General features: G+C 39.4%; 1 protein-coding gene across 7 annotated transcripts in view; it reads right to left on the bottom strand.

Annotated features, from left to right (window-relative positions):
* cN-IIIB (cytosolic 5'-nucleotidase IIIB) overlaps nt 1-12466 on the bottom strand; it is a 32085-nt gene that overhangs the window by 15377 nt on the left and 4242 nt on the right. For 4 of the 7 annotated variants that reach the window (XM_076195882.1, XM_076195881.1, XM_076195880.1 and 1 more), the window contains exons 3-4: nt 10656-10754; nt 6312-6381 (exon numbers count right to left, since the gene is read on the bottom strand). In XM_076195882.1, the coding sequence (XP_076051997.1) occupies nt 6312-6381; nt 10656-10754 (169 nt within the window). Of the gene's footprint in view, nt 1-884; nt 955-6311; nt 6382-10655; nt 10755-12466 lie in introns of those variants that run through there. The other 3 variants (XM_076195887.1, XM_076195885.1, XM_076195886.1) reach the window with 3 other exon arrangements.

Genomic DNA, 12466 nt, shown 5'->3' with positions numbered 1-12466 from the left:
AGAGTGAGTAAATCAGCAGTGAATTTATAACACGAGCATTGCAAGGCATTATCAAATCATCATACATCAGGCATCAGATGCTGAGTGTGAGAATTTGGCTGGTATTGAAGAGGTTCAATTTTAACCGTTAAAACAAATATTTGTTTTTTTACTTGCAGTTAATGTCAAGGGGATGGCAGTTTGAACCCTGCCATCGGTGAAGTTGAACCAAGGGCATGGTTTATTAAATTCCATGCTACAAAAGTCCTCTGTGAGGGGCACCGTCCTAGCCTTCCGATAGGGGGGAGTTTGTGATGTTAAACCATATCACATCCACTTTAGATACGTCAACAGTCAGGAGCACATATTCAACAAGACACCTGGAAGCCACCTTAACTAGACCATCGTAAATGGAAGACCACCTCAGCTGTATTGCATAAAATGGAAGATCACCTTAGCTTGGTTACTGTAAGCACGAATCCTATGCATTTTTTTTTTTTTATTAGTCCACTTTTAATGCCTTTACTTTCTTTAGGAATGTCCCCTTTGGGGCTACAGAGAGTAGGATCCCTAGCCCTATACCCGTCCTGTTTTTGACGCCTTTTACGACTCAAGCGGGAACACTTGGTTACAGTATTCTTCTCCCCCACCACAGGGTTCAACAAAAAAAGGAAATGAATATCCAGAGAAGTGGTACAAGACAGTATTAAGAGTGGTGGGACAGCATAATGGAGAGACAGTCGCAGTATAATAAAGTATCATTTCTCTATGAATGGAGATTTCCTCTATCACAGACAAATTAATGTGTGGATCTGGTCCGTAAGGGCATCCCATGTAGACCCTAATTTTTATACATCAAGAGGTGCAACAAGACAACGTCAAAGACGGACGAACCAAAAACTCACCGAAGCTGGTCTCGCCCTTGCGTCCATCCACCTTGTACTTCGTCAGTGTCATGTCAAAATCTGCAATCACCTGCAACATCGTACACGACTACACTTCATGCAACAGGCATCGGGTCGCAAACCGAATGACACATACACCGAGTGGTGGAATAAATAATAATATAATTAACAATAACTATTCTATTGATAAAATAAATAATAATAAAATTAATATCAATAATAATTCTATCTACATACCAACAATTTCTTCACCTTTATAAGGGCAGTTGCTAAGAAAAATATTTACGAAATAAAAAAAATAAATCAACCGAAATGGCAATTCAGTTGCACATTCTCTTCATTCCTGTCTGCTCCTGAGGATTGGAACGCCTCATTCAACCGTCCATCCATTCCTTCTTTCCATTCGGTTCTGCTACGAACATCTAGCATTACGTTATGCTGACTACTTTGCCAAGTAAACTCATACATACATATACCAACGGTTTTTTCCCCCTTACAAGGGAGGCAGCCAAAAAATAGACATAAAATCCACTCACACACATTCCATCACAACACACTCCATTCCTATTCACCTCCTTTCACCCTCTTATCTTGGCTTCTCCTGGATGACGGGAAAAAAAAATAAATAAATAAATAAATAAAATATAAATAAAAAATAATAATAAAAAATATAAAAATAATAAACAAAATAAATAAATATTCACACGTTTTCTTGCTTTCTTCGTCTGTATGGACAAGATATGGGACGACCTTTTATACGATGAGGAGCCAAGATAAGCAGGTAATAAATGATTCTTTGGATGGACATGGGTGCTTGTGCAGTAGACCCTACATGATCAGTATCATTTTGCAATATTCTGCATTGTACAATATTATTGGTGCTGTACAGATAGTATTTGATGTCTTCAATATTCTTCAATATATTGTGTCATTCTTTGATGTCTTCAATACACTGTGTCCTTCTTCAATACCATCAATAATATTGCACAATACAGGATATTGCACAATACAGGATATTGCACAACAATATTGGTCATGTAGAGCCTGCTTATGCTTTGAGTGTTGTGTAATGAGTGTGGGATTTGTCTTGTGCAGCGTTTCTCAACCAGGGTTCCGCAAAAGATTATTGTAATAAAGTAATATAGACATCATCCTATCTAACCTATTATCATGATGAAAATAAAATGAGAAAGTTATGGTATACATGTTTTTTTTTTTTTTTGAGAAGGGGTTCCTTGAGACATGCAATTTATTTTAAAGGTTATGCAAGGGTTAAAGGTTGAGAAACGTTGGTCTAGTGCATGCACCTTATACGGGAGAAGTGGCCTTTGGAATGTACACACACACACAACTGCCCTTCTAAAATCTATATACCAATGGCTTTTTCCCCCTTACCAGGGAGATAGCCAAAGTCAAAAAGCAAATACACACTCCCCTCCACCCTTTCCTCTCTTCTTAGCTCCTCGTGGATGATGGGTCATCCCAGTATCCCACCCAGTGCCCTGGGTCAGAAGCAATGCGTATACAATAAAAACTAACTTTTCATATCATAAGCACAATACAATGGAAAAATGGCAGAGCAAATGTTCAAATATGCATGTACAAAGCTCAATCTAACAAGACCGATTCAATTTCAACACAACAGCCACTATAGATCTGATATTTCTCGAGACTTTGACTTAAATGACAAAATCCATCGCCCAGTCTCAACCCATTATGCGTTGCCTCGTCTTATTCCTCTCCACGATTTCCCCCCACCGCCTCCCTCTCCCACTTCCTGTGCTCTGTTTTGTTCTACATGTGTATTGCGTACATTTGTTAGCTTCTTACATACCATGTGTTAATCATCCTTTTATTCCGAGTGCTATACCGTATAACTACCACTTCTGCCATTACGGGCAATACCACACCAAACAGGTGGATCCGTAGGTGGTAAAGGAAGGTATCAGAAAGGGTGTTCACTGGTTGAACGGGTTCGATCAACGCTACTTGTGGCGGAGGTTGAGGGGACTGCAGTTCGAACTCTGACACCAGCACGTTGGACCAAGGGCATTATTCATTAAATAACACTCTACAAAGTCCTCTGTAAGGGGCACTGTCCTTGGCTCCTGATAAAGGGAGTTTGTGACGTTAAACCGAATCGTCATCAGTTTCTAATCCTAAAAGAACACTACAGAACCGTGGTCCATAGGGGAACTATAAAAGTCCCTAACGTCGAGTGGGTAAAACATTTGGCGGCAATACTCCGTCAAGGGCTTGCCTCCCAGAGACTTGAGGCAAAGGAGCAATTGATTAGGTTTTAAATATATTGTGGTTGTGCCCTTTGACACAGCTAATCCACATACGAGACACAAAGGACCTTTAATGTGTGTGTGTATGTGTATTTACCTAACTAGTATATGTATTGGAGCAATGCTCAGTGGGTCCCGTCTACTACTCTCCAATTTTTCAGGCGCATGTGTGTATTTACCTAGTTGTATTATATGGGAACGGGAGCTATGGTTGTAGTGATCTGTCTTTGTATCTCTCAGCATCTAGCTTGGTCTTAAATTCTTGTATGGTTTTTGCATACACTTATTTTGTCCAATTTGTTCCAGACCACCACTGTGTGTGGAAAACTATTTTTTCTTTCAGATCTCTTCTATAACTATCCTTTTTTGAGTTTCTTTTCATGTCCTCTTGTTTTTCTTTTATCCCGCTTTAATGAGTCTTCTTTGTCAAGGACTTTCATGCCTTTCATGATTCTGTATAAGGTCAATGGATCTCCTCTTTCTCTTCTTTGGTAGCTCCAGTTTACACAATCATTGTTCATATGTCAATTTTGAAACTGTTCGTGCCATCCCTGTCATTGCTCTTTGGATTCTTTCTCTGTGTGTGTGTGTGTGTGTGTGTGTGTGTGTGTGTGTGTGTGTGTGTGTGTGTGTGTGTGTGTGTGTGTGTGTGTGTGTGTGTGTGTGCATTTACCTAGTTGTATTTTACGGGAAGGGGAGCTATGTTCGTGGTGTCCTGTCTTCATATCTCATTATATCTAGACTGTTTTTAAATTCGTGTATCGTTTTTGCACACACCACATTCTCATCTAACTTGTTCCAAACGTTTATTACCCTGTGGGGAAAGCTGTTCTTTTTTTTAGGTCTCTTCTATAACTGTCTTTCTTGATTTTCTTTCAGTGTCCTCTTGTATCTCTACTATCCCATTTTATTAGATCCTCTCTATCAATGTGTGTGTGTATTTACCTAACACTAGTAATACGAGAAAGGTGCAATGCTTGATGGGTCCCATCTCCTACTCCCCAATTTTTCATGTATATGTATGTATTTACCTAGCTGTTTCTTACAGGAAGGGGAGCTATGCTAGTGGTGTCCTGTCTTTGTATTTCACAGTGTCTAGTTTCCTCTTACATTTGTATATAGTTTTGCACACACGATTGTTTTATCCAGTTTGTTCCAGATATCCACCGCATTGTGTGGAAAATGTTTTTTCAGGTCTCTCCTATAACTACCCTTTCTGAGTTTCTCATATCCCAATTTAATAAGTCCTCTCTATCAAGGACTTCCGTGCCTTTCATGATTCTGTAAATGGTCAGCAGGTCCCCTCTTTCTCTACTTTGTTCCAAAGTCAATAATTTCAATTTAGCCAGTCTCTCCTCATATGACATTTGAAAATGTTAGGGGTTTTTTTCATGGCTGCCCTCTGGATTTTTTTTTTTTTTTCAATTTTCTTTATATTCTCTTTGGTACCAGGTGACCATAGTGTCGCAGCATACTCCAGTCTAGGCCTTATTAGTGTGACTAATATTTTTTTTTTTTCATTTCTTCATCTAAATAGGTAAAAACCACCTTTATTGATATTAGTAAGTTGTAAGAATCTCTTGACAAGTTTGTATATCTGTTTACCACGGGACATGTCATTTGAGATAATTATTCCCAGGACTTTTTCAGATCCCACTTTCTTTATTTCCTTTGTTCCAATTTCATATTGTCCTGATATTCTTTTTTTACTTTTTCCAAACTCCATTTTGCTACGTTTCTTAAATTTTGAGGTCTACATCCTACTTTTGACTCCATTTCCAAATCTTGTTTAGGTCTCTCTGTAGTAATTCACAATCCGTTTCAGTATTCACTTTCCTCACAAATTTAACATCATCTGCAAAGAAGCTCATGTAACATTTCACATCTTCATCCATGTCATTCACATAAATAGCAAACATTATTGGAGCCAATACTGATACCTGTGGAACTCCACTAATCAGCTCCTCCCCAGCTGAACTCTTTTCTCTGGGCACTATTCTCATTTTTCTGCCATGCAAGTAATCCTCCATCCAGTTTAGTAATTTACCTTGTATCCCTCCTATGTCTTCCATTTTTTTTTTTTTTTCATAATTTTTGTGTGGTACTTTGTCGATGGCTTTTTGTAAGTCTAGGAAAGCACAATCAGCCCATCCGTCCCTTTCTTGTATTATGTCTTGTTTGTCTTGCATTATGTCTTGAGTAGAAAAGATTAAGTTTGTGGCACATGATCTTCCCAGTCTGACTCCAAATTGTGTGTGTATTTATTTACCAAGTCGTATTTTACAGGAAGGGGAGCTATGCTCATGGTGACCTGTTTTTGTATCTCGCAAGATCAAGTTTGTTCTTAAATTCTTGTATGATGTTTGGACACCCTATTTCTTCATCCAGTGTGTTCCATATATCTATCACTATGTGTGTGTGTGTGTGCATTTGGGGCTACAGACACTGGTCTTCCAACATGGAGTACAACATATGAACCACTAAAACACACCAGAAGCAACCCTCATAGTAGCCCATACGACATACACACACAAAAAGGCCTTTCCCCCTTTGTAAGGGGATAGCTGTGTCAAAGTATACACAATCCATACAGTTCCTCTTGGAGTGATGTACAGGGATTTCTCGATTTATGCGTGTTTAGAATATATGATTTTGGAATAACACAAGGTAAAAAAACATTGTCTTTTTTTTTGTATTACACAGATTATTTTGAATGACATGACAAAAAATCAATTAAGCAATAGCAAAACTTAACCGTTCACTTTATGTGATTTTTACATTACACGATCCCTTCAGGAACATATCCCTTGCATAAATCGAGAAATACCTGTATGTATGAATTTTCCTATTGATGTTGGTCTACATTATAGTATTCAACCGATTTACGGGACTACAATTGTGACGGTGGTGGTAGTGTTCTGCCTGAAACCAAAACAAAATACCATAATTTGCTGCACATGTCGAACCAAAGCAAAGAGGGTCAACTTAAGAAAGCGCTTAGGAAACTCTCAGTGCACAAGTCCCGTAACACCGTTCTACACATGCGCGATTTAATAGGAAAGCATGCAAAGTAAGACTACCCACACAGAGTCCTGGAGCAAGCACGTACAGCAAATCCACATGACCACCCACTTACCCCAGGAACAGTGGCACCTCTTCCCCTCCACATGAACGCGTGTCAACGTTTGGTCAAAGTCCACCACCAGCTGGAGAAAAGACGACTTTCAAGTAGACGATTAACCCTGGTGCCAAACCCATACACAACTTACTGACAGTCCACAGCTCCCCCCACCCCCAAAAAAAAAAAAAAATACTCTACAGCATATAAAACAATAGAAATAAAAAATACTCGTACATACAACCCTAGTGCCAAACCCGTACACAACTTACTGACACTCCACAGCTCCCAATAAAAGAAAGAAAAAAATTTACTCTACAGCATATAAAACAATAAAATAAACAACAGAAATAAATAATTGTACATACATGCATGTGTAAAATTATAGACAAGATTGTTTCTGTGTTCAGGTACATTTCTGATTTTCCTCCTATATCAACCCACATTCGGCTGGCAACGGATCTCTCAACCACAAAGGAACAGCTGTGTAAAGGATCACCCTACCACCAGGCAAAAATTCGCCATATTTCTAAATTTCCTGCCACCTACAGAGTTCCTCGTCTTCGAGGAGAAAAAAAAAATAATAAATAAATAAATAAGAGAGTTATCGATTCCTAGCCTAAGCTCCCTTTGATATACTCCTACCTTTTTAACTCCCTTTCCCACTCAACAGTTACGTCACATGCATCCAAAACCCCTATCTATCCATCTGATTCTCACAAATCAATCATTTATTTACAGACAGTTCAGAACAGGCAGCACACAGACATGTTCTTGACACATCTAGGAGGGATAAACTCAGGCATGACGCCAGCATTGTACGCAACCAAACAACAATATATTAATATGCTTCCCAATTATTTTACCGTAACACATCCTTACTGCCGTTATAATTGTCCCTTTCCTTCCCATACGGGCTACCATCTGTGATACCCCTATGGACCAGATCCACACAGCACTGACGATTAATTTCTGATTCCCAATCATTCGATCTTTATGATTCCTCTTCCGTGCAGTATAGCCAGCCTTGTAAAGAAAATGCCTGTCTTTTTCCAACTTTTCATGAAATTGAAAGAGCCACAACTAATTTTTCTTTTTTAAAAATGTACATAATGTTACACCTTACATGGTTTTAACCTACTCAAATATTAGATACAATGCTGGCAATTAATCCACTAGGAATGCCACATGATGGAGAACCGATTCAGGGAAAAATCCAGAAATTGACTTAAGCAATTTTTTTACGAGGGCAACGATATTATCCACAAGGATAGAAGCACTGGTAATGAAGTCCAACATCTCCTTCATGCTACCGTCGACTTACACACATCTTATTTGCCGATCTATTAACCATCATTCTCACATATGTCCATACCATTACAATGCTTAACTGGGTTAGAGCATCGTTACTTGTGGCAGAGGTTGAGATGATGACAATTCAAACCCTGCTTGGGGCGAGTTGAACCAAAGGCATGGTTTGTTAGATTCCACGCTACAAAGAGACTGGAGGAAGTGGATAGTTTTAGATACTTGGGTGCAAATGTGGCAGGAAAGGGAGGAGTAGAAGTGGAGGTAGAATGTAGATTGAGAAAGTGAGTATATGCCTTGCGGGATTAAAAAGTGTAAAGAGGAATAGACATTTGGGAATGGATGCTAAGAGGAGATTGTATGAAGGAGTGATTGTGCTGACAGCACTGTACGGGGCAGAACATGGAACATAAGAGAGGAAGAGAGAGGGAGTTTGAATGTGTTTGAGATGAAATGTCTGAGCAGTATGATAGGAGTTACTAGGCTACATAGAGAAAGAAATGAGGAGGTGAGGAGGAGAACAGGGGTGGAAAGGGACTTGGGAGATAGGGTTGATGAAAGAGTATTGGGATGATTTGGACACATGGAAAGAATGAGTGAAGAAAGATTAGTAAAAGAGGTGTGGAGGGCAGAGGTGGAAGGAGTGAACATGAGGGGGTGACCTAGGATGAGATGGATGGATGGGGTGAAAGGGGCATTGGGAAAGAAGGGAATGTCTGTTGAGGAAGGACAGGAGAGGACAGAAGATAGGGGTGAATGGAGAAAGGTTGTGTATGGATGATGCTGCGATGCATGAGGGAGAGTGGGTGGGGGATGGGGGGTGAAGAAGTTTGAGAAATAAATTGATGTAGCCCTAAGGGATTTCTCCCTGTCTTCTCCTTTTCTGCATGAGGGGATGGAGAGGGGGGGTTGCCAAATTAATGAAGCGACCTCGCTGTGGATGTGCTGAGTCTTGCAACACTGTTTCTGACCCAGGGCAATGGACATGATGTAAGGATGACTGTAAGAGGCTGGTAGATTGAGGCAGACATTTAGGTAGATGGAGGGGTAGGTGCATCAAAGGAATTCAATTTTATTACCTGGATGTTTTGAAACAATGGCCGAGAGAAAGTTGCAGAGTTGCATATTCTTGCTTACCGTCCAATATTTGTAAACATAAGCTAGGGTATCGATAGAGATGCTGATGTGACGAAATGTAAACACTAAGCCACGTTCCACTTGTGACAGAAGTGCTTGCATAAACAGTATTGCTTGAGACATTATAACAGCCTTTTTGATTGGAGAAAATGGTGGAGGAGGAGAGAAACTATTGGTGCACAGAGGAGGAATAATGTCACGCCCTTAAAGGGTGGCACTTAATTGCAACATACAAAGTTATTGGATGAATTAAATAGTGACATCGAAGCAGACTTGGCTTGGTGGGTGTACAAGGATCCCAGGTGGGAGTCCTCTGGTGTACCTAAGATAATAATGATGTAGAGAATTAGTGAAGAAAATCAAGAAGATTTAAGTCCAGTTTGATTACCCCATCCAGAAACATTACCTTGTTACAGAAGATATAGTGGAAACATACTTATGAGAAGGAAGTGGCATGGGGCCTACAGATGAATAACGTGACTGAAGAATTACTGAAAGTGTTAGTGGCAGCGGAACTAACAATGACCCATCATCCAGGAGGTGCCAAGATAAGAGGCAGGGAAGAGGGTAGAGGGGAGTGGGGTATGTACGGCACAGAATGGGTGGGAGTGGTTTCTATGCCTTTGTCTTTTGGCTACCTCCTGTGTATGGGGAAAAAAGCCTTTGGTGTATGTATGTGATGCATGAGGGGGAGTGGTGGGGGATGGGGGGTGAGGAAGTATGTATGAGAAAAAAAATTGATGCAGCCTGAAGGGATTTCTCCCCGTCTTCTCCTTTCCTGCATGAGGGGACGGAGAGGGGGGGGTCCCCGAATTTATGAAGCAGCCTTGCTGTGGATGTGCTGTGTCTTGTGACACTGCTTCTGAGCCAGGGCAGTGGACAAGGTGCAGGGATGACCCATCATCCAGGAGGTGCTAAGATAAGAGGGAGGGTGGAGGGGTGTGGAGTGTATTCAGGGATGGAATGGGTGGGAATGATTTTATGCCTTTTCCTTTTTGGCTACCTCCCTTGTAAGGGGGAAAAAGCCTTGGTATATGTATGTATACATAAAAAATAGTTTTTCATGTTTTTTTGCACTGCCAAAGTTTCTCAGATATCAATATTGAGAATATAAAAACAGGTGCAACTTTGGCAGTGTTAAAAAAAAAAAATTGCATCTCTAATCATAACCCCACAAGGTTGGAACCTACTTGACAAAACGACTACCCTTTGCAACTCCATTCTTTTATTTCATTCCGTGGATTGAGGCTGAGCGATGGGCGAGAGGAGCTCTGGCATGCAACCAATCGTTTCCTCGAGTTCTCCAACAACAGTGAGTTTTGTAAACATTTCACTCATTTTTCTATCCAAAATTTTATAACAAGTTTTGTGTGATTTCAAAATTAAATAATTTCAAGGACTTTGATTTTTACTTTGCTCTAGATTATTCCATTTCATATATAAGTACACTATGATGCTTCTCTATGCTCCCTAGTAATATATACAAGTTTCCAATAATACTGACAATCATAAAACAAGACAAAATATTTACAAAATAATGTCTTAACACATTGGTAAAATTATACTAGTGACCCACTTTCAGAGAAGAATAGGCAAAAGTGAAGAGATCCATATATTTTGATCACTATCTGTGATCCTCTTCAGCAGATGTGTTATAGAGTGGAGAAAAACACGTTCACCTCACTACTTTTGTATATATACATACTTCTGTAACACATCTGCTGATGAGGAACACAGATAATGATCGAAATATACAGATCTATTTACTTTCGCCTATTCTTCTCTGAAAGTGGGTCATTATGACAAAATATAATGGATACCCGAGTAAATTTAAAACAACTGTTTAGATATGGCCCATAATAAGACCTGTACAGTAAACTCTATGTACCCAGCTATTACCCGCCTTCCCGTCAGTACCTGGAGCTTGGGGGTGCCCCCTGCAATGAGTTGCCTGAGAACGTCCTCCACGTGGGCTGGGTCTCGCATCCGCACATCTGGTCGCCCCAGAAGACCCACCTGAAAGACAAAGGGATATTAAAAAAAGAAATAATAAATAGATAAATAGAAATGAAATCAAATAATGAATAATAATAATAATAATAATAATAAAAAATAATAGAATAAAATAAACAAAAAGACCTACCTGAAATTAAAAAGGAATATTAAAAAAAGTAATAATGAATAAATAAATAAATAAATAAATATAAAAAAAATAATATATATATAAACAAAGAAAACTCACATAATCAAGTGCCAGAAAACATATATATAAAGTAGGTGATTAATGTAATTCTTTAGTGAAATACATAAAAGCAATGAACAAATTTTTTATTGACGAACAAGGCTCAATATAGAAAAAGAATTACTATGAGAGAGAGAGAGAGAGAGAGAGAGAGAGAGAGAGAGAGAGAGAGAGAGAGAGAGAGAGAGAGAGAGAGAAGGTATGGCAGAGAATTCTAAATGATATTTGCAGCCCTACATATCGAGTCCCCAGCTCCTCCCATACAATACTTTCAGTAAAAAATCACAAGCTAGTACAAAGAGGAAGAGGTGGAAAGTTATCAGTTTTATCACATAAAAACCCGGAGGAACCACATTCAAGATTGCCGGAGAAAGATCTTTGGCCTCCTCTAAAGAATTTATAAAAGATCTGAACCCCTACGTCTAGACATAAATCTTCAAAATGGGGGAGATTTTACCCAAATCCCTCTTACCTAAATCCCTATGTCTGTGACCTAAATACTTATGTCTAGACCAGCATTTCTAACCCAGGGTTCCACAAAAGGCTGTTGTAATAATGTAATATAGACATCATCCTATCTAACCTATCATTACAATGAAAACAAGATGGGAAATATATGGCACATGTGCCTTTTTTTTTTGTGCAGGGGTTCCTTGACACATGCAAATTATTTTAAAGGTTATGCAAGGGTAACAAGGTTGAGAAACACTGGTCTAGACATACTAGACATAAGCATTTAGGTCATTGACATAATAGGGATTTGGGTGAAATCTCCGCCCTTTTAAAGATTTATGTCCAGACTTAAGGGTTCAGATCTTTTATAACTTTGGCCCCAGGCAGTGAGGGTCTTGATACGACCAAAAGACGAATGGCAGAGGCGATTTTCTCTGAATATCTGTCTCCCAGGGCCTCCACAATTAGGTACCCTGAGACGGAACATGACATACAATTTGAAAGGCAACGACTGCAGAAGCACATCCTGAACTTGACGAATGAAACTGTGGCTTCAGAAGATGGGAATACACCAATCAGTCCCTGGTCTCTCTTGCAGATGACCCACAGCTTTCGCTTATCCACCTCAGTATGACGACTCCTATATAGGTGTCATGAGGCATGAGTGGGTACATGAGAATGCTGGCATTGGCGTCTCGATTATATTTTTGTAGTCACACATGAGTTACCCCTGGATTCTGTGAACTGATTTGATCATGTTTTCTGTTTATTATTACTCAGAGTAAAAAAGAATGAGTAATATAGCAGTGTCTTTATATTTTATGATGAAAGTAGTGTGATGCATACTACATATGACAGTCAATGCTGCATGCCAGAATTTGACTCGTACTGAAGTGGTTACGGGCTGCACCAGTGTACGTGGACAGTATCCTGCAAGCTACAAGTCTTCCGCACAAGAATACTAGGGCGACGGGTGTATTCCACATAGTAATAATAATTTGCATGAAGCAAATAATGTACTTAATATATATTC

This window comes from Oratosquilla oratoria, chromosome 12, assembly GCF_046742065.1.
Source record: "Oratosquilla oratoria isolate Oo_2021 chromosome 12, ASM4674206v1, whole genome shotgun sequence".
Classification (NCBI taxonomy): Eukaryota; Metazoa; Arthropoda; class Malacostraca; order Stomatopoda; family Squillidae; genus Oratosquilla; species Oratosquilla oratoria.
Note: the sequence above shows the minus strand (reverse complement) of the source record. Positions and strands in the feature narration are given on the sequence as shown.